This window comes from Lontra canadensis, unplaced genomic scaffold (genome assembly GCF_010015895.1).
Source record: "Lontra canadensis isolate GAN:19392208 unplaced genomic scaffold, GSC_riverotter_1.0 scaffold92, whole genome shotgun sequence".
Lineage (NCBI taxonomy): Eukaryota > Metazoa > Chordata > Mammalia > Carnivora > Mustelidae > Lontra > Lontra canadensis.
The window spans coordinates 7,148,163-7,171,421 of NW_022631086.1; the positions used below are offsets into that span (position 1 = coordinate 7,148,163).

Here is a 23,259-nt window from a genome sequence, read left to right on the forward strand (position 1 = left end):
GGGGTGTAGCCAGTATCACTTGCATATTAATTCTGTGGTCTCACCAGGCCCGTACTTGTAAAGAATTGCATTGGAAATGACTTATATCATCCTGGTTATAGTTTCGGCAATGCAGAGTTTCATTCCTAGCCTTTTGAAATCAGAAAGACTCCTACTTGAATTTGATACGAAGCACAGCTGGGTTTTTTTTCCCTCCTAGTTCCTATTTATTTTGTGTGTTTCTGTGTGTTGTGTAATTGAAAAAGAATGACATTTCAGCTCTTCATACAGAGCCGTGATGGAGCAGTACGGTGTTCTCAGCTGTGTTTAGAAGTAAGCAGAAACCAAGGCCTCAGGAAGGCCTCAGGAAAGCCTCTGGATTGGGAAGAGCTACGGGTAGTTGTGAGCCGACCAGTTGTTCCCGGAAAGGAGCCCGGACTGCAGAAAGCATGGTGCGTGTGTGTGCGGGCGCGGTCCACTCTTGTCTCCTGCCCTTGTTCTGGATCCTAAGTGTAAAGTGTCCCACAACCCAAGAAGTAAAAAGCAAGTGTCAGACGGGTGAGTGACAAGAGATGGAGTTGTGTGGGGCCTCCTTCACTGGGAGGTGTGACGCCCTGTTCTCAGGTGTGGGCGCGGCCTCCCCAGCATCCTGCCTGCCGGGCAGCTCTCATGGACTTGACCACTCATCCTGGGGTCTGTAGCTGCCTGAGCCAGGCCGCCTCAGGTGCTGCCCTTCAAGTGCTGTCTTCTAACTCGTACTGCACCTCGGAAATGCCTTGGGAGGTGGGGCTACACCTCCACACTCTGTTCTTTTGTTTGTTTCATTCTTTCAGCTGGACACAACTTCTTTGTAATTCGAGTGACCAACCGGTTTTTGTAAACGTGCCTCCGTCCCCAGGTGCATCTCACTGTGGTTGAAATTAATCACCCAGGAACAGTGCGGTGTTCTGGAATGATACTCAGGAGCCTGAATCTTAGTGCCAGCTCTGCAGAAAGCAGGGAAGGGTCTTCGGTAACACTTGTGTGTATTTTGTCTTATATGCAAAATGCTCTCTGACTGATGAGAACATTATGAAGGTTCCCATGGATATTATGAGGACAAGTTAAATGAAATTCTTTTGAGCTACTTTGAGCTTCAGAAGCAAAACCTAGTTCTGAGTTGACCTCCTGTAGATGATTCATGTCTTCCATATGGCATTGTCTTCTTAATAACCATGCCTTTAAAAAACTGAAATGCTGTTCTTAAGGCATCAAGGAGAATCCAGCAATAATACTTAAATACTGAAGTCTTGCCCCCCTTCCCCCCTTTAACTGGGAAGTGAAAGAGATTTCAGTTAATTTTGGTGACCACGACTTCCTGTGTGGGACTACCGCATCTTCATTCCTATTTTCTCACCAACATCCCTTCTTCATTATCCTTATTTTTGTGCTACAAGTAATTTTATAACAGTAACCATGGTCAGCACTCTCTGCTCACTGAATAAAAGAAAAAACCGATCCATGACTGCATCGTGCACTCACTGTCTTTTCCACTTCAATTCCGTTTCAGCTGCTGAGCACTGCCCCTGGGGGAGGACTGCCTCTGGGGGAGGACTCCTCCAGGCCCCGGCAGCGCCGATGGTCACGGCACAGTGCGGTGCGCAGGGGAACGCAGCTGAGTTGGAGGGTAGCTGCGAAGTGGGACATGGGGGCAAGAAAAGCTTGCTGTGGAAGGTCAAGTCAGCTGTAGCTGGCCCATGGAAGTTGGTCCTCTGTGTATGCTGTCTCCTCTGCTCCCCAGATTGCGGCCCAGTACCAGCTGGCTCGGGCCTTCATGCTGCTGCCAGCTGAGAAAGCCGGGCAGCTCCCCCTTAGGCTCCTCGTCTAACTGGAGGCCGTGCCAGTTCCAGGAGTGCCGAGGAGCTCTCAGTGGAGACAGCCCTTTAGGAAAGCTGTCCCAGGACTCTGGGGAAGGTCACTTGGTAGTATCACTGAGGGAGGGCTCCTGTCCGTTTCTGCCGGGATGTCCTAGTTGGTTAATAAGAACTTTTACTAAGGGAGCCACTTCTGCCTAGCACCAGGGCCCCGTGAAGTGGGGAGAAGTCTGGGGAGAGTGATCTCTCTGTCCATGAGTTTGTGGGTTAGCTTAAATACAAAATACAGAAATGGGAAATCATTTGAAGACTTCTTAATGTGTGCACAGAGGTTGACAGGGAATGCGGTCACTGGCGGGGGGATATGAGGAACTTACCACTTCGAGGAGGATGAGTGCCCATTTATTTGGACTGAGGTGTCATGTACATCCATTCAGCGGGGGTGGTGCGGTGGGGAGACAGAAAATAGGAATCGGGAGGAATGTGTCAAATATGTTAAGACAGTTGTGTTGGAAGTAATGAATTTCAAGGCATTTTCTATTTTCTTTTTCTTTTTCTTTTTTTGCTGTGTAGTCTGAATTTTGCTTAGTGTAAATTGACTACGTTCACAGGGGAAAAAAAGATTAAAAGGGGAAATCATAATAAATATTTGACAAAAATGTTAAGGTATTTTTAACTGAAGCATAAATATTGAGCCAGATGGGGAGCAGTCAGAAATTCAGATCAAAGTGTATTTGTGATTCTCAGGTTAGGCCGTGTAGTGGTCAGGGTTTTCCGGGGTCAGAGCCAGTAGAATGCATTCTCCCTCCCTCCACCGTGGAGCAGCAGCCCACCCTCCCCGGGTCGTCACGATCAGCCCCCAGCTGGCACAGCAACCCCCTTCTCTCCCGGCGGGTTGCTAGCGTGAGGAGCCCAAGCTGGCTGGGTGGCAGTCTTAACTTCTGGTTTAATAGGCTCTGCTTTAGTAGGTGGCGTGGAACATGGTTAAGACTGTGAGTTCTGTAATTACAGGCCCACTGCCATACTGTTTTTACTGTGAAGTGAGTTTCTTGATCAGGAACAGCGCAACGCGGAATACCATGGTGGTGGACAGGGCATGCTACAAATCCGTGGTTGGTCATTTTTGCTCAAGCATAGTGTGCAGGGAAGACAAATCTATATTCAGAATGTCTGTTTCAGTAAGACCAAAATGCTTCCCCTTCCATGACGGCCGCAGACAGACAGATAGCAGGTAGCTGGCAGATCCCCCTGGAGTAATGGCACAGTACTGCCATTCTGCCGCTGGCTGATTGGGCACTCAGCAGTGGCCATGGCCGGGTCCACCTTGGTGAGCGAAGTGGACGTTGCCGAGCCCACGCATAACCTCGGTCCCTGCCACCGTGGCACTTTGTTCAGGAGCCCACTGGGATGTGACCAGGGCAGCTGGGGAACGAGGTTTACTGGTATCCACAGACTGGGCCATCCTAGCCATTTGAAGATTAAAATCCTCCTCTGCTGAGGCCATCTTTCACGGGCATTTTGGGGACTCAGAGATCTTCACTTTTTTGAGGACAGGTCTGTCCACATTCCTCTTCCCCAAATTTCTTTCTTACCAGTTCTCCAGTCCTGTTCCTTTCAGGTATCTGCCATCCATCAGCCCGACCATGGCCACAGCTCAAGAATGGACAGGGAATCAGTCGCCCATGAGGCCATCTGTCCTTCCGAGCTGCGTGAGCAGCCAGGTGTACTGCTCGAAGTTCTGGCCACGGGGAGGCTGTCCCTTCACTGTGTCCTTCAGGGGTGTCCCGGAAAGATGGTGCCGTAGCTGTCTGCTTTCAGGTGGCATCTACATCCCATGCAGAACCATCTGTAAACCAGGCCCGAGTCTTGTCTTCGTCGGTCGGCGGACCTTCGACAACTCCCCAGGCAGCCACAGATCAGGCTGGGAGAGGAAAGATGGTGTAGCCGGAGCGGGGACCATGGGCATGTGGGCCACTTGTCCCCATAGGGCCTGTTCACATATGTTTCACTTCCCTTTGCTGATGGGGTGCTGCCCTGTGTGCCCAACTTCATGGCCCGATGGGACAGATAGCACCCAGTTCATGATGGCAGCTGCAGTCAGGATGGGTAGCTTGGGGGCCCATGGGTAGGCGTTTAGTCTCTACTGAGGCCCAGTAGCAAACCCAGAGCTGTTTCTCACAAGGGGAATCATTATCTGAAGGGTAGGGTGGTAGCGAGGCTAAGCTCCAAAATCCTAAGGGCTTGCTTTATTACTCACCCCTAGGGCCCTGCCAAAGGCTCCAGACGGCATCCCTGACTGCTCTGACATTCCAGGTGCCACTGGCGGTGCTGGATCCTATGGCCCCAGCTTGGGAGCAGAGCAGCCTGTGTTGGCGGCCTGGACCTGCTGGGAAGCTCTCTCTTGTTTCTGGGCCCCGCTCAAAACTAGCAGGTTTTGGGGTCGCTAGGTAAATAGTCCAGATTATCACACCCAAATGAAAACTATGCTGCTTCCAAAATCCAAAGGGGCCCCATTAGATTGACACATAAAATTAACCGTCCCGGGCAATGTGATACGATGCATAGAAACTCAGTTTATATGTAACTCTTGAACTAATTATTTAACAGGTAACATACCAACTTTGAATTGAGCTATTACTCCAGTATTCACTGAGCTCTCCCCTCTGCAGTCATCTCCTCACCCACCTCCATCAGCAAATGGCCTGATCTATGTGCCAGATTCTTTTCTTAGGTGGTGAATATTTAATAGTTGCAGGATATTGCACTTAGAAACAGGTATGTTATATTTGCTTAGTACTTGACCAAATAGAAGCTGGTGTATCAAAATATCAGATCTAGAAGATTCCTTAGAAATTATGTCGGCCATCTTGATATTTCAAACAAAGGGAAGAAGCAGAGGTTAAAGTGCAGACTAGCACTCAGATTTTCTGTCGTCAGCTGAGAACAGGTTCTCTCTTCTGGCTTTGCTCTGCTCACTTGGAGTTGAGAGGCGTGCTTGGGACTGTGTTGATAGTTGGGCTGTCAGAAGATGAGCTCAGGTTCCATCTTCAGCTGCCAGCCAAGCGAACTTGGCCACGGATCAAGGGTGGCGGCAGTGTGTTTGGAGCAGTGCCATTTCCTGACCAAATGCTAGATGCACTGGGCTGAAAGGGAGGGATTTTAAAGATCAGGATGTTGAAAATCCTGCTGTCTTACTGCTCTGAGAATTGAACATCTTGAAAATTAATATAGTAGATTAAATGTAAATGATGACTACAGTATACACCTGGTTGACAAGATTATTATAATATTTAAAATACAAATTTTTAATCAAAGTAGCCAAGTTAATTGAATTTAACTATAATAATTGAATTTCCCTTGGGGTGCCTGGGTGGCTCAGTCAGTTAAGCATCTGCTTTTGGCTCAGGTCATGGTAATTGGGGTCCTGGGATCGAGTCCTGAATTGGGTCTGCTTCTCCTTCTTCCTCTGCCCCCCTCCTCCTGGCCCATGTGTGCATGTGCTCTCTCTCTCTCTCTCTCAAATAAATAAATAAAATATTTAAAAGTGTCATTGAATTTTCCTTTAGCAAATATAGTGGAGGTTGGGCATGTTTAAAAAAATTTTTTTTTGGTGGTGGGGGAGGAGGCCATACCATTACTGATGTCAAGAGCACTGTTAATGTTGTGGTCTTGGAGTTGGGTGATGACATGCAGGTAGGTCCTCCAGTTAGAATCCAGCAAACACCCCCCCCCCCCCCGCCTTAGTGAGTTGCCTCCAGGCATCCTCGGCAGTGCTGTCAGGCCCCTACTTCAACCCCGTCCAGTGTGCCCTGGTTCCTGCTGGAGACAGCCCCTTCCATTAAAGGACAGCACTCCTTGTGAGGAAGTTCTCTTTCGTAGTAAACACTGTGCTGCTTTAATTTGTGCTGACATCTCCTAGTTCTGCCCTGAGGTTTTTTCTGGTTTTCTCAGAACATTTTTTATAGCTCATTTTGGATGATCAAAAGTTCTACCAGAAATTTCAGCTTTCTAATTTAAACAGTTTGAGCATTCCTCACAAATAGTCATTTTCCCAGGATGAATAGGTGTTCCCAAATAATGGGATTGTCAAATGATTCTGCCTTCCTTTATTTTTAGCAAAGGGAGGCAACTCCGGGCCAGAATGGATATACCTGGTTCCTGGCCCCTGCTCTGCTCCTTGTTGATGGGGGACTTCAGGCCAACTCATCCCTCTGAACCTCAGTTTCTTTTTTTGGCAAAGTGAAAGTGATAATGCCTGCTCCAGGTCCCATTTCCATGGGGTCGTTTTGAGAATCAGATCCTTTTGTATTCTATCCATTTTCTTCCAAGTATAAGATGTTCACTCTCTTGTTTTAGAATGGAACATTTTGAATCATAAATACGACTTAGCAGGAACTTAGATTACACAAGGTATGCTGAAAAGAACAGATGATGATTTTTGGCATGTCTTGAAACTCCATGAATATGTGGGTTGACAGTTTAGTTTATGCTTTTCTGTATTTATTATAGAGACTGAGAAGAGTCTTAAAGAAATTCAAGAATAAATAAAATATATGAGTTATAATATGGTACCAGATTTGTCGGCTTAAATTAACACTGCATACATCTAGTCCAGGTCTGTGTGAAGATCTCGATTTGAGTTGGGATCCCTGCTACAAATTAGAATCCAGTCGAAGTGCCATGAGTGGGGAGTATCATTTGCTAATAGACAATAGTGACTTTAAGAAATTAATGACTTGCTAATTTTTATGGGATTATTGCTTTTTATTCAGAATACTAATGTAAAGTCACAGACAGCCCTCACCTGTTAGAATTTATTTTTGCATGCTCTTTTCCATTTTCAGTTTTTTTCAAACACTGTCTATCTCACCAAATGAAAGTGTGTTGCTTATTGAGGAATTAATCCAAGGTATGCAATGAGATTGTTTCACAGTTGTTTTGGGGAAGTAATAAATATGACTGAAAGGAAATAGTGATACAGTGTTTTAATTGAAATTGGTGCTTGTGACACTAGTTTTGAGCTTTCTGTGTATATGTGTAAATTACTGTTTTACAAGTAAAGCTTAGTTTTTCTTTTTTTAAGATTTTATTTATTTATTTGACATAAAGAGTGAGAAGACAAGCAGGGTGAGAGGCAGAGGGAGAGGGAGGAGCAGGCTGCCTGCTGAACGGGGAGCCTAATGTTGGACTCCATCCCTGCGGGACTCGATCCCAGGACTCAGGGATCATGACCTAAGCCAAAGGAAGATGCTTAACTGACTGAGCCACCCAGGTGTCCCATGTAAGACTTGATTCTGTATGATAACCAGTGTTTCTTAAACCTCATGTCCTTTTTTGATAAAACTCTTATATCCTCCTTTAATATTATTTGAACTTCGAAAGGAAATGACTAAAAATCTATTAAAGCATGTGTATTATGTTTCAGTAACATTTTTTGAAAGGAAATCAGAACAATTAGACTTGATAATGCTTTTCACATCCCCCCATTTACCCCCCCGCCCCTAAATCTTATGATTCTGGTATATTCTCCATTCCCTTGTTGAGATGCACTGCCTAGCGTGTTACTGTAGGATTGAATGGATACTAACTAAAATATAGCCTTAAGCCTCAAAAAGAATGCTCTTAGTTCTCTTTGTATATGTATGACAACAATCTGATATCTATAAAAAGTATACATATTTTAAAAAGAATAACAGCCTTAAGTGACTCCATTACCAACAGGAGAAAGTCCAAGACCATAGAATCTTTGGAAAACACTATTGGACCTGACTTAATACTTGGGAAATTTACACCCGAGGTAGGTGGAGGGGTGGGCACCTGAGTGGCTCAGTTGGTTGAGCATCTGACTCTCCATTCTGGCTCAGGGCGCGATCCCCATCCAGGGATTGAGCCCCATGCAGGCTCTGCACAGGGACTGCTTATCCCTCCCACCCCCTTCCTCCCCATTTGCATGCGTCCTCTCTTTAAAAAAAAAAATTACAGCAGGAGAACAGGTATTATATTTCCTTTGTTTATATCAGAGGAGTACAAGGATCAGCCAAAAAAAGTTGGGATTTGAACACAAAAGTACTGAGTATTCTCAGAAGTTAATGTTAGGCCTTCTAGTAAGTGTAGAGTTATTCACTGTGCTCTTAGTATTTCCTAGTGACTAATGATGTTGAGCATCTTTTCATATGACACTTGTGTATTTTCTTTGGTGATAGGTCTGTTCAACTCTTGTACCTCTTTTTTTTTTTTTTTTTAATTTAAGTAGGCTCCTTGCCCAGCGTGAAGCCTAACATGGGGCCTGAACTCACAACCCTGAGATTAAGACCTGAGCTGAGATCAAGAGTCAGATGCTTAACCAGCTGAGCTACCCTGGTACCCCAGCTCTTGTACCTTTCAGAAAAGATTGGGTTGTCCTTATTTTTGAATTGTAAAGTCAGATCCAAACAACATCCATTATATGCATTAGGTTAATATGTTTTTAAAAAATATTTTAGGGGCACCTGAGTGGCTCAGTGGGTTAAGCCTCTGCCTTTGGCTCAGGTCATGATCTCAGGGTGCTGGGATCGAGTGCCGCATCGGGCTCTGTGCTCAGCGGGGAGCCTGCTTTCCCATCTCTCTCTCTTTCTGCCTGCCTCTCTGCCTACTTGTGATCTCTCTCCTTCAAATAAATAAATAAAATCTTTAAAAAAATTTTTTAATCTGTAGATTCCTCATCTCTTTATTGTTTTCCTTGCATTAGGAAAACCCAGAACATGAGAAATTCTATAGGGTAAACGGACTTTCCTAATGATTACCCCCCCCAGGTGGTTGTTTGATATGTTTTTTCTGTGTTCTGTGTTTTTTGTAAACTAGTTGTGTAGGTCAAAGACTTCAAACTTGATTTTTTTTTTTTTTGGTACTAATTTATGGGGATTGTCATGCCTACCATCAGGAGGTATATAATGTATGATTGTCTGCCTTTTTGTGATATTAAAATTGATCAGTTTGTTAAGGGTCGTCATTTGGATCATTCTAACTGTAGTCCTATCAACCTTCCACCTAACGATTTTAGCAACATTGACAGTCATTGCCTAGACCAGTTGTTTCCTTAGTACTTGAAAAATGGTGCTATCTTAATTTTGTCATTTCTTCTTTATTTATTAACTAAAATACTTACACCGAGAAAAATTTTGCCTTGTCAGTTATTTGTTATAGGGTACTGATTTCAAGTGATGGCAGGCTAAGTGTGGGTTTGGTTTTTTTCCCTTTGCTTACCAGTTTTCAGAGTAATACATTTTATACCATTCTTTAAAGGTTAACAGTGAAAATTGTTTTGCTTTTTGAGATCATCATGAACACATGGGCTTTAGCGTATGTGAATTTTAGCATTCTTATTTCAGTGCCTTGTACAAATTCTTTTTGATGCTCAAATTTGATGCTCTTGGTCAGTGGAAACCCCTTCAGGTTGGTCCTAGAGAACTTCTGTCTCTTCTTTGTAGGGAGGGGCAGAGGGAGAGAGAGAGAATTGTAAGTAGGTTATGTACCCAGCATAGAGCCCAGTGCAGGGCTCAATCCCACAACCCTGAGATTATGACTTGAGCCAAAATGAAGAGTTGGACACTTAAGCAACTGAGCCACCCAAGTGCCTCAAGTTCTAGAGGCCTTTTTATATTTGCCTTGCCTTCTAGAATAACTAGATGTCCCAGGTTTGTAACATGTTGATTTTTTTTTTTTTTTATCAAAAGCTATTTACCCATTCTAGCAACAGTGAGCACACCTAGATTTTGTTTCTTTAGGTCTAGCACTCAGATCTTGGTTCGCCATACCGTTTTCTAATAAAAGAAACCACACTCTGGAGAAATGTGTAATTCAAGAACTGGAACAGGAAATATACATAATAAATCTGGAGCACTGTGTAGTGTCAGAAAGTAAGGTGGTGCTCAAAAAACAAAACAAAAGCATGCAGTGATGGGCATATGTCAGAGGGACATGGGAGCCAACCAGAAGAGCTCCTAGTGGCCAAAGCTGGAAAAATTGGAGCAGTGAAATAATAGAATAGTATTGGATTATAACCCAAGCTATAAAGTAAATATCCATGTGTCCATACTGATAAAATAACTAAACAAATGGAGAAGAATAGGCAAATCTCCCAGGCAGAGAAATTATGACTAACTTATGTAGATACCCCCCTCCAGGAGGTGGAGCATAATCCGCTACCCCTTAAGTGTCAGCCGCCTGTGGTCCCTCCTGTCCAGAGAGCATGGTGTGGAAAGGGAAGAAAGAGTAACATGTCAGTGAAGAAACCCGACAAACGCTACTTCCGGCAGGTGCGTAAAGGTAACAACATTGATAAGTGACATTGTGAGTATACACCCAATGATGTGATGTGACTGGAAGGGCCCTTCACCTCTGGCCATCCTTCTTAAACCCTTTCCTTCAGCCTAGAATGGGAAAACATCAGACAAATCTCAGGTGAGGGGTATTTAACAAAATACCTCATGAGTCCTCCTTAAAACTGTCAAGGTCGCCAAAAACAAGGAACGTCAGAAAAACTGTCATAGTCAAGAGGAGCCTAGGGAGGCATGGCAGTGAAATGCAGTATTCTTCATGGGATCCAGGAACAGATAAAAGACACCAGGTTAAAACTAATGAAACTTGAAAACAGTATGAATGTCAGCCTGTAATAATGTATTCATATTGGCCAATGAATAGTGATAACTACAGTGTTCTGATGCAGCATGTTAATAACGGGGACTAGCTGTGGGGCATGTGGAACCTCTGTACTGTCTTTGTGATTATTCCGTAAATCTAAAACTCTTCTAAAATTTAAAGTTTATTTAGAAATCTAAAGAGTTGTTTACCCTTTGGCAGTAACTTCAAGAGTCCCTCTTTATATAGTGTATCAGTGTCTTCAAACGCATTTACAGTTCCTTTCTTTGAGTTCCTTCCTAGTTGCTAGTTAGGCAAGGGAGTTCTTTTTTTTGTGAGCGTTAAACTCATATCTAAAAAGCATGTAGGACCCAGTACCACTGTTAAAACAACTGCAGTGGTAAAGATCAAGCGAAGAGTGATCTCTTTTGCACTGGCTGCTTTTCTTCAGCCGATTACTTCACCAGCACAGAGGGACGTGCATTGCGGGAAGCCTTGCCTGAGCCTGGGGATCAGCACTGTGTCTCTGCCCAGACGCCTCCCCGCCACCGTCCCAGCTGATGACACTGAGACGCAGGGAGGGGAGTCTGCTTTGCTGTCTGAGACTCGGGCAGCAGATGGGGTCATTCATGGGACCGGAGAACACTGAGGAGGAGCAGCCTGATGGGAAAATCAGTCCAGAGAACCATTAGGGACTTGTTAAGTTTGTGTTGTCGGTTAGGCATCCAGGTAGAGATCTTGAATAGGATGTAGAGTAAGGAATTGAAGGATGAATTTGGAGGTCATCGATGTTTGGGTTTAAAGATGAGACCAGATCACTAGGAAATCAGATAGGAAGAGGAGAGGAGGGTCGGGACAGAGCCCCGGTGCTCCCCAGCAGAGGATGGAGGAGGAAGAGCTAGCAGAGAGAAGGCTGGAAAGAGTAGTGGAAACCACAGGTAGTGGACACTCTGAGTGCGGGCTGCTTTGGCTCACATCCTTCTGGAATAACTGGATGTCCCAACAGCCCCTCCCACCCAGCAGCCGGCAGCCAAGGACTGACCCCCAGGGGGGCACAGAAGCTGTCCCTTGCCTCAGAATGGGAGCACCTGCGGTACAAATCACAGCCTGGAGCTCTGCTGAGATCAGGGTGAGTCAGCTGGTCTCCAGCCAACACCCGTTCCTGGGAGCACTCCGGGGAAATCCCGGTAAACCATTACATGCACAAGGATCCCTTTCTCAGGCTCTAACTAAAGACACCACGCATGGAGGGTTTGTTGAGGAATGAGGACAGCACCGTAGTAAGCGGTAGCTAGCTGTCCTCCCCTTTCCCGACCGCCTGGGGCTCCCTCATGGTGGGTGTTCTCCCTACAGCAGGGATGCTCTTCTGTCCCCAGTCCTGGCTCCACTGGGTAAGGGTCCTGACCTGGGCCACATCAGACAAGAGGAGGCTGCCTCTAGTGCGGGGCTCGGGGAGGTGATGAGAGCACACCGGGGCGTGAGACCAGCAGAGGGCCTGGGCAGCACGCAGGAGGGGGCTCTTAGTTGTCACAGAGGCAGTGACATTTGCCTGCACGTTGAAGGAAATCCTGCACCAACTTTGAGGCTTTCCTCGCACTGGGTGGGGGAGAAGCCCCATCGTTAGCTCTGGCGGGCTCAGCTCTGGGTTTTATAGCCTCTCTTCTGATCCACCCAAAGCCACCGCTGTCCCTCCGCGGCCTCCCATCTCAGGGGCTCTCCAGGCAGGCCCTGCACCGTTCACTATTCAGGCCGGAGCAAGTGGCCGAAGAGGAATGAAGAAGACACAGGAATTACGTGAATCTACCCAAAGCTGATCACATCTGTGGCCAGCCAGAATCCGCCACCTTCCCCATCTGCCCCATTCTTCCGGGGCTGCAGTCTGCGCTTCTCAGAGGCACGGCTGTGCCTTCTCTCTTCTCAGCCCTCACAAGGCCTTGTGTGTGTTGCAGGTGCCTAGTAACGACTTCCGCATCCCTAAGACTCGATTTCTTCTTGGCGGTGATCAGGGAGCTGGGTATAGTTGGTGGAGGGCATAGCGTGGGATGGAGTTATTCTGTTCCCTAGGCCCAATGGAGGAGACCGGGGAGAAGGAAAAAACCTTGGCGTGTCTTATCAGAGCCTGACACTAAGACCTTCCAAGCTGGAGAGACTCTAAGTCTAGAGATGAATAAAAACCAGAAACAAGATACATGATTTTACACCTGTCAGACTGGAAGAAATTGAAGAGTCTGGCGTCATCAGGTATAGTTAGGAAACAAGGCAAAGGTAAGGTGCTGATAGGGCATTGGCTGCTCTGGTCTCTCTGGAAGGGAAGCTGGTGAGGTCTGTAAAGGTCTGCACAGGCCTTTAGTCCACTTAACCCAGAACGGCGCTCGTTCACAGGGACGCTTGCAGCAGAATGTCCGTGAGAAGCATTGTTAGGAGAAGCAGGAAGGAAGAAGGAGGCAGCCTGGATGCTTATCAGCAAGAGAGCGAATAAATAAATTGTCGTATATTCACACGGTGAACATGAATGAGTTAGAGCTGTCCATGGGAGTGAACTTCACAACGTGACACCGAGTTGAAGAACACATAGTTTCTTAAAGCTTGAAAACATGCAGAGATGTACGTTTTAAAAGCTGGATGATGGGCACATGGAAGGTTATTATTCTAGTTACATTTCTTTGGTGTATGTTAAAATTTTTCTGTAATATTTAAGATTTTAAAAGAAAATATTTAAGTGACGATACATTCATACAATATGTAAGTATGAAAATGCATGTGAATTGAAAACATGAACTACCCAGGAAAGCATTTTTTCCTTAGAGGAGGAAGGCTGAGGTGTGGGAAGAACACACAGGGGCTTTCAAATTGCCCTGCTGGTATTTTCCTAAGCTGAATGGCGAAAGTGCTTTGAGGAGATAAAAGTTTTTTGTTTTTGTTTTTTTTAATTCACTCTTTTATATATGTCATAAATATTGCCCAGTTTTTAAAAAGTTTTTTAAAAAAAGTCTGGGGAGATTTGCACCTTCTCTCAGCTCTACCTTTTTGATCTATAAAATGGGAAGGTTATAGTAATGGTAATACCTCCTTCTAAGATATTTGCAAAGACAAAATGAGCTAATGCATGTGAAAAGGATGCAAACTATTGATTATCATTATTACTGCTAAAAGAAATTGTTCAAATTTCCTGTCAAGGGAGTATGAAAAGCTGAAATATGTTCATTTTGGGAAAATCAGAAGATGTAGAAAAATTCTGATAAAAATGGTAATCTGCTAATGCTAACATTTTAGTTTATTTCTTCTTAATGTGATTTTTGTTTTCTTCTATCAGAACAGAATTTGTTGATAAAAGTTGTTTTTCAGGAATGTATGCATCTCAGAGGTAGGACAGCAGGACTGAATGCTTACTAATAAGAAAGGAAAAGTGGGGGAGCTTCTCCGGGCGTTGTGTCACATGCTGCTTGAGGGCAAAGCCTCTATTCCATCTGAGTGTGTCCCTGTGAGCAGCACCTAGGTGGTGCTGAGTGACAGATGGCTACGGGCCAGTCTGATTGACCTTGGGAATGGAGACAAGTGCCCAGAATAGGCAAGGAGACTGCGGCTCTGGCCCGGACCCTGACCCACCTGGAACCTGCTGTGTGACCTCTGGCAGGCCTCTTCACCCCATTAGCCTCGCTTTCCTCCTGGTGAGACTGAAGGGCTGTGTGAGCTCTAAATTGGCCAAGGCCAATACTACTGTCTACATCCAGTACGGATTTGTGAGAGTAAGTGGGAAATGATGCTGGAAACAACTAGCAAGTTCCTCATGGTAAGGTGCTTTGAAACCTCAGTCAGTGCAGGAAGAAATGTGTAGCTGTAAGTTTCCTGTGAAGAGTCCTAGAGAAGCTGTGTCTGAGAAGGGCATCCCCCAGCGCATTCCCATTCAGAAGTATTCAGAGGCCCTGTGGTCCCTGGATTCTAGGCTCTGGCCGCCAACCTGTGTTCTCTGAATTCCTTTATTGTCTCTGGTCATTGCCTTCTTGGAGTTCTTCATCAACAACTCGAACTAGATGAATGCGTGAATAAGGGCTGGATTTATCGACATTTAAGTGAGGGAAATAAGACTATATGGGAATAAAAGCTGAAGGTTTTTTTTTGGGTTTTTTTTGTTTTTTTTTTTTTTTTTTGTTTTTTCAGATATGGTCAGTGTTTCAGTGGGTTTAAAAAGAACTTCTCCCAATCAGTAAGAAAAAAGATAACTGAATTAAAAAGGTGCAAGGGAGGGTGGCTCAGTCATTAAGCCTCTGCCTTCAGCTCAGGTCATGATCCCAGGGTCCTGGGATCGTGTCCCACATCGGGCTCCCCGCTCTGCGGGAAGCCTGCTTCTCCCTCTCCCACTCCCCCTGCTCGTGTTCCCTCTCTCGCTATGTCTCTGTCTGTGAAATAGGTAAATAAAATCCTAAAAAAAAAAAAAAAAAAAAGGTGCCAGGGATCTGAACAGACACTTCTCCAGCCAAGATACATAAATCCCAGTGAACACTTGAAAAGATGCTCAACATCACCAGCTGTCGGTGAAGTGCAAATCGCAGCCGCTGGGCATCAACTAAGGGGGCTGCGCGAAGAAAGACATGACAGCAAGTATTGGAAAGAAAGTGGAGAAACTGGAACCTTCACCACCCAGTGGTGCTGGCGCTGGGAATGTGAGTTTGTGCGGCGACTTTTGAAAACAGCTCCTCCAGAAGGTAAACACAGACTTGTCATTTGACCCGGCACCTCCGTTCCCAGGCAGATACCCAAGAAAAACGTGTCCATACAAAGACTTGTACAGAAATGTTCCTAGGAATATTATTCATAATAGCCAAACAATGGAAATAACCCGGATGTTTATCAGCTGAGTGGATGGACACAGTGTGATGTATCCACAGAATGGGATAGTATGTGGCCATGGAAAGGAAGTTAGTCCGGTTACATGCTGACAACATGGATAAGCCTTGGGAACATTATGCAGAGTGAAAGAAGCCAGACACAGAAGGCCGCATGTTGTATGATTCCATTTGTGTAAAATGTCTAGAATAGGCAAATGAGTACAGAGAGAAAGAAGACTAGTGGTTGCCTAGGGCTCGTGGGGAGATTATTGGGGGGTTGATGAAAATGTTCTAAAATTTACTGTGATGGTTGCATAGCTCTGTAGATACAGTAAAACCATTAAATTGTACATTTTAAATGGGTGAATTGTATATGAGTTTTGTCACAAGCTGGTACCCCCCCCAAAAAAACTTAATTGAACTAATCTTGGTTTTTTTTTGTTGTTCTTGTTTTGTTTTTTTTTTTTGTTGTTGTTGTTGTTGTTTTTTAAAGATTGTATTTATTTGTGTGAGAGAGAGAACAAGAGAGAGCAGGAGCAGGGTGGGGCAGGGAGAGGGAGAAGCAGGGAGCCCCATGCTGAGCTCCACCTCAGGACCCTGGGATCATGGCCTAAGCTGAAGACAGATGCTTAACCAACTGAGGCACCCAGGTGCCCCTCATTTGAACTAATCTTATTGTTGAGAGAGAATATTATAAAATTCTATAGAAATATGGTTAATCATCATTCAGGAGTAGTTCAGTTTAGAAAGATTTGTGGAATATCCACTGTGCGCCTGGCACAGTGCTGGGCTTCAGGACCAGGAAAGCAATACGTTCTCAGGCAACGAGGAGCTGGGATGTTTGAGGGATCAAATGCAGGGTATGAACACTGTGGAAGGTACTGTGGAAGTGGCAAGAGGGAGCTATAGCAATGTCAGGGAAGGCGTTACCACCAGTGTCAAAGGGCAGAGGGGTATTTTAGGCCCAAGGTGCCAAGAAGTATGTGGTGATTTTTTTAGGTACAGAATTGGGTGGGGAGTGGGCCTGGGAGGTGGGCCTGGGAAGAGGGACTGACTTTCCAACTGTTTATCTTCTATCAGAGAAGAGGAAACTTGTGCAAGCAAGTCTCTATATTCTGGAAGTTTTAGTTCACACTTGAAAAACACGGAGCTCTCACTGATGGGCTGTTTGCTATGTGCCCGGAACTGTACTAAGTTCTTTGTCAACGTACTCCTCATACACAACAGAAGGATGTGCTGCTGCTGCCCCATGGGCAGGAGAGAACCCCAAGCCAGTCAGTGAGATGCTCCAATGAGTGGCCAGGCCGGGACCCAGATCCAGAGCCTGCACGCCCTCTAGAGCATTTCAGGCCCGTGTGCTGGTGGGCATCAGTCTGGAAAACCACTGTGCGTGTTCACTTTTTTCCAGCTTCCATTTCAAGATGCTTTTGGTTCTTTGTTATAATGATAAATGTATCTAAAATTCATATCATTTCTAAAACTCATTTTGTTTCACTAAGTGTATCTAAACTTAAGCTGGCACAATTGAACTTACTTCTGTTTCACTGAACAAAAATCACAGGATAAGAAAAACGGAATGGTGATAATCACAGGGATTTATTACTTGAGCTGTTTGTGTTTAGTACTTGTTCAAGTTATATTCTTTTTAGGTTGAGGGAAATACTTCCAAACGTTGGTGATACTGGTCATTCACTGAGACGGTTTCCTATATATTTCTATAAAATATAATACTTGTGTCTCCCAACACCATTTAAAAAGTTTCTGCCTGAAAAGATAAACATCCTTGAGATGGGTTAACTGATACTTGTTTGTTTTCCTTAAAAATAGATGGGGTGTAGGAAATGAGGTGGCTTACTGAGAGCCTTACCTTACAGCCCAAATAGACTTTCAGCAGACCTGCCCTATATTTTTAATGTAGATTTCTATACCTTTAATAGTTCTCAATAAATATTTATTAATAACAATAACTATAAAATGATAGAATGTTTGTCTAACATTGGAGAGAGCGACAGGTTGGCACTTTTTTTTGATTAATTGAAGACCTGTATCAGTATTTAGCTTATCTTCTGACTTTTTAGTAGAACACACCCTTCAGCTAGTGCCCTCAACGCCCAAGTTCTTTAGTGTCCAGAGTAAGCTGGAGCCCCTTTTCCTTGACCGAGAGAAGGGGAGCTCTGCTTTCGCATGCCTGGGCAGAGACTGAGCATCCTGCCACGTAATGCGGGCGACTGGACCCCTGGCTGGTAGTTTCTCAGCACTGTGGTATGTCCTGGCTTTGCCAGCTAGACTGGAAGGATTTGGAGAACAGGAAATAAGCTGCTGGGAGATAAGGCGGGCAGCTATGAATTGTAGACGAGAGAGGAAATGAGAATTCTAATCCAGGGAAACAACACTAGCAGTTTGACTTCATTTTTAAACCAAGAATCATTGGAAAGATTTCTTTCTCTAATTTAGAGAAACCAGCTACACTGGTTAGAACCCACAGCAGAGGTGTGTGGATGGAGTCTGCGTTCCCGTCCCCTGTTGCTCCTACGCGGATCCAGAATTACAAAAAGATGAAACCAAGTTTGTGAACCCTTTATTTATTCAACAACTACTACTGTGTTGTCACAAGGCCAAGAAATCTTTAAATGAAAAATAACCAAAATATTTTTTGCCTTTGCTCTCTTGTGTCTGTGTCGTGCTGTGACTCCGTGGCGGTTTTCATGAAGAAAAGGCTTTTATTACTGATGTTAACTTAACATTTAGCCAAACCTGGCAATGGATGATCAAGGCAGAAAAGCAGAAGTACAGAAAATGTGGCCAACCTTTCTTTTCTAAAATACGACACCTTGTCATCAAATGTTATCTACAGGGAAGGGCAGGGCAAACGAATGGGCTCTGTATTAACTTCAGGAAATAATTTAAAAACTGATCAATTTTGAATATCATGCTCTTAACTTGTCATACTCCATCTTATGGTGGCCATTCTGAAGTATAGTCGTGACCGTGGGCTTCAGCAGTGCCTGTGGGTCTCAAAGGCCCAAATCGGAGCTACACGCGCTCCTGTGTTTTGCAGTGCTTGGGCCAAGTCGTCGTGGGGCTGAGAGAAGTTTATGAAGCTGGCCTTGATTGATTGTTTGGAAATTCCAAACTTCATGACACATTCATTGTCATCTAAAGACTTCTGTTGATGATGATGTTACTTGATTTTTCTTTACTAGATCAGTAATTTATATAGAGAATTTTATTTTTGTTTATTTTTTAAATAGAAAGTTTAAAAAACTGGACTTAAAAAATGAATCTGGGTTTGTTTCCCCCTCCCGCAGTCCACCTGGGTTGAGGCCTCCTCCCGTGTATGTTCACAACTCAGTCCCTGCCTGTATTAGAGCACTATATTGGTCTGTTGAGTGACCTGAACTCCGCGAGTGCAAAGGTGTCTTAATCTCTTCCCTCAGCACCTACAGACCGTCGTAGGAAGGCAGGCAGGCGCTGTTGGCTGTCATTAAAATGCCTTTGGGCATTGAAAATCACCTTCTGGATGTCGTTGTCAATAACCTTTTACAGTTCAAAGATATAATTGAATAAGGATCATGACTTCTAATTATGTATTACTCTTTGGCCCAGCACACTCAGAATTACTGTGTGTCAGTATTCAAAGATGAGCCGGCCTCTGTCCCTTTCCTCGGACGCCCAGCTCAGCGGGGAGGCGAGCGTGTAAACCAGTGGTCAGGGAGGATGGTGGACATGCCGCGCTTGCAGAGCTGTACCAGAGGGAGGTGGTGGGTCCAGTGGGGAGAGAGCGGGATGCGGCTGCCGAGGGCGTGGTTGGCGTCTGCGACCGTGCAAGCTGGCTTTGGCAGGGAAGCCATCAACTAGGTGAGATTTGTCTTGTGATTGCCAGGTCTCAAAGGATTGCAGTCTCACAGCTGTTTTTTATTTTTTTTTGCAGAGTTTTAAAAAAGAGCTGCAGTGTCCTTACGTTTTAAGGGGGTAATAATTTCCTCTTGCATTTTTTTATGCATCTTGTAACCAGTGCTGATGCCACCAAGTGTGGCAAACCAAGGCTGGGGGCCTCTACAGCTCTCCGGTCCCTGAAAACCAACTGAAAGACCTAAAATCAGGTGTGCCCTTGGCACAGGTTTGAGAAGCGACAGGACTTGCGTGTGAGTCTGGTTTGGACGCAGTGGGGGATGGGGTGTTGAGGAAGGGTCAGGCCATTGCAGAGGTCCTTGGCGGCCTGTCCTTGGCCTTACTTGTTTGCTGTTTTACAATTGGAGATCATTTAGACTGGTGCTGCCTGTTCCTCAGGGTCATGAAGTGAGGTCCTGGGGGGAGATGGGGTTCAGATCTTTCTTATGAGCAGCGGCTGTGCTCGGGCTGGTTAACGACAGTGCTCGTGTGACTGACACACATTCGTGTATGTCTGTGCATCTGTGGATGTCCTGACTCTCAGATGGACTTTTACCTCCGTGTGTGGGGCCGGGTGCTCTCCGTCGGGGCATTGGTCACGTAGCGTCACACAGTGTGAACCTAGTAAGTGCAGACCAGACGTCTGACTGAACGAATGGGTACCTCACGATCACCAGCATGGGCCAGTTGGATGACACCCGGGAAACGTTCCCCACAGTGAAGGCAGGGTATTGTTTTGTGGTTCGTGGGCTCCGGGGCCCACCTCATAGCCATGTGTACTGACGGGTTTTACTGGGCCCTGTGAGCCCTGCCCTCAGACTCCTTGGGCATTTCTGTGATCGCACAGACCACCCACCAGAGAGGCCACCTTTGGGATGAAGGAGTGATAGTTGAGAAAGATGAGAGTGATTTGTCCAGGATCAGAATTTTTCAAGTTAAAAAATTAAGTTGTTATAACTCACAGATTTTGAAGCTTATAATTTCTTTGTCTTTCCTCTCTGGTAAGTATGAAGTACTTAGACATACCAACTGTATTTTTTTCTAAGTTGTTTCGATTCTGAACTGTTCTTGCACTTGTCAGAGGCAGGGCTTCCTCTCTGATTTTTGGCAATAGGTATTTTTGTGCCACAGCTTATTGTTTGCCCAGGTGTCTGCCATTTGTCAGGAAGCCTTGTCATGGGCGTCTAGTTCCCGTCTAGATTCTGCCACGTGTGGCTGTGCCCTGTCCCCCTGCTGATCCCCACACCTGCCCTCAGCCATTCATTCCCTTTGACGATGCCTTCTCTTCAGTTCTGAAGTCTCCTCTCTTCAGATACATGCTCCTGGCCCACCGCTTCATACCCCGTGGTAAATACCTTCTTGGTTATTTTCTAGGTTGTGCTGGTGAGATGGAATGAGCCATACCAGAAGCTGGCCACGTGTGACGCAGATGGAGGGATATTTGTGTGGATTCAGTATGAAGGGAGGTGGTCTGTGGAATTGGTCAACGATCGAGGGGCTCAGGTGAGTGGGCAGGAGTCTCTTCCAGTGAGACATTGCTGGAGAGAGAATGCAGAGCACGTGTTCCAGGGCAAATGGGAGCTCCTTCCAGAAATAGGTGGAGTAGAAGTAAATAAAAGTTAATAGTAGAATCCTGCTTTTCATTCCACTCGAGTGTATCACTTGATAAAAAGAGAACGATCATTCTTCTCTATTCAACTATTCTGCTGTTGTGAGAACTCTCCAAGTTTTAAGCTTTAATTAAATCTGTGAAATCATTTTTTACCATTCATTGTTGTGATTACATGTTAATTTTGGATCCTCTGAAGTGCTTATGGCATATCACTTTCCTGCTCCCTTTGAAAGGTACTTTCCCTGTGTTGTAATCTTCATAGTTCTCTCGCAGGGAGCTCCACACGAGCTGTTCTCACAACCTCCTCGTCAAGCTGAGTTTTTAACACTCTCTTCTGTCAGGTTTCAATTAGCGTGGCCACCTGTTGTCACCCCTCAGCTCTTCCTTTCTGATACAAATTTGTCTCTGCTCTGAGGAAAACAGGCGCTCTAGGGACTCCCTGCTGAGCGATGCTATTTTTAAACCTGCTCCAGAGATTCTTCTGGTTTCTGGTACAGATCTGGCTCTTCCCTCTTCCCCCTGTGAGGATGGGCCGTATGGAGCTCCATGTCTTGTCTTGTGTTCTTAGGGACACAGGTCCCATCCCCGGGATTTGACAGAACTCTGGCTTCAGAACCCAGTCCTCATGGAACCTTTCTCCATGAGGGCTGTCTTAGACTGTTTTCCCGATCCGGGGATGGTTTCCCTAGGACTGCCTTTCTTTACATTTCTCAGGAAGTGGATTCTCACCCTCTTTTCTCCCATCTGTTGCTTAAATAAGCTACGAGTTCCCCAAGTTTAAAGATACGACCAGTGAAGTGACGCAAAATTGCAAGGAACAAAGATCCATTAGCAGTTGCTAATGTTGTAACAATGTAAGTTATCATCACGGAAGACAAATCTACCCTTAGGTAAAAGAGAACATTCTTTTTTGAGTGAATTCATGTATTTGGTAGAGTAAATGTGACCATTTTGACTGACTCTGAAAAGGCTGCACCAGTCTCCTGTGTACCTCCATGGAGGCAAAAAAGGAAGACGTAGAACCTGCCCTGTGACTGCTAACCAGCCACCTTGAAATAGAGCCACAGATGTGGAAATCTCTGTGGCCATGAGAAGTTCATGCCGCCCAGACAGTAGACATTGTGGCTAAGGACGTGGGCTCTGGAGTCAGACCACAAGACCAAGAGTCTCACTCCATGATTTCTCAGTAGGGGATACTTCTTGGTGCCTCAGTCTTCTCATCTGTAGCAGAGGGACTCTAATGCTACCTGCCTCAGAGAATCGCTAGAAGGATTAAGTAAGATGAAATGTAGAAAGTACTTTGGACACTGTACATGACAGTTGTCACTCCTTACTGCTCTAGTGCCTATAGTATTAGGAGGCACTGCGACCTCGTGTCCCTGACCACAGAAGGTACCTGCCCTTAAATAGCAGCCAAAATGTCGGGGGCGCCTGGGTGGCTCAGTTGGTTGAGCCTCTGACTCTTGGTTTTGGCTCAGGTCATGATCTTGGGGTCGGGAAGCTGGGTCACGCATCGGGCTCTGTGCTCATGGGGAGTCTGCTTGAGATTCTCTCCCTCTGCTCCTCCCCCAACTCGAACGTGCATGCGCGCGCTCTCTCAAATAGATAGATAAATAAATAAAATCTTGAAAAAAAATAGTAGTCATACTGTCATCACCACGACTCTCTTCAGGCCTTGAGGCGCAGCACTTTGTGGCTTTCAGTGAAGAGGAGACGTCTCTGAGTTCATGTGTAAGGGTCTCTAAAACACTCTCATTCCCCCATCCACCAGAGCGTGAACTCTTTTCCTTAGGTCCAGTGGTCGAGTCTGATGTGCCTTCAGACTTCGGACAGCTAAAGGTCTCTAACTCATTGCTCTGAGAAAGGCCACAAAGAGGAGCTAGGACAGACTCCGACTAAGTGCTCGTTGTTTTCACGTGTTGTCTCTCGGTCTCCACAGGACCCCTCCTGGGCAGATGCCATTTTCAGTTAATGGAAGGAACAAACCCTGGTCAGGGAGGTTGAGTAAGCTGCCTGGGGAACTTCATGGGTGGTAAAGCAGAATCTGAGGCCAGGTCTGAGTCCAGAATACTCTGTCACACTGTCTTCCTCCCAGGCAAGACGCTTTTTTCTCTTTTAGCAGAAATGCATGTATTCACAGTATCCAAAAGAGCTCAGACTTCACTACCGTCGAGAGTCCAGCCCCTCCGCCAAGCATTGCTGGTGCCATACTGTTTTCTCCTGGTGGCAGCCTCTCGGAGGATGGGACCTTCTGTCATCCCCATAGAGCAGCTGTGTGGTTTCCACTACCACCACATCCCTCAGCTTTTCTTTTCATTGAGAATCTGGCACAAAAAAAGTGTTTCAGAAATGAGAAAGGGAGGATGAATTCAGAGCTGGAGGTGAATGAACTTACACGGACCGTAGAGGAGCCGGAAGCCCCCGGACTCTCACAGATGCCTGTCCCTGCCATGCCCAGAGAGTACCCGCTGCATCTGTGACC

General features: G+C 45.5%; 1 protein-coding gene across 7 annotated transcripts in view; it reads left to right on the top strand.

Moving 5' to 3' along the window:
* TULP4 (TUB like protein 4) overlaps nt 1–23,259 on the top strand; it is a 223,243-nt gene that overhangs the window by 124,475 nt on the left and 75,509 nt on the right. For all 7 annotated transcript variants that reach the window (XM_032836454.1, XM_032836460.1, XM_032836461.1 and 4 more), the window contains one exon: nt 20,540–20,668. In XM_032836454.1, the coding sequence (XP_032692345.1) occupies nt 20,540–20,668 (129 nt within the window). The remainder of the gene's footprint in view (nt 1–20,539; nt 20,669–23,259) is intronic.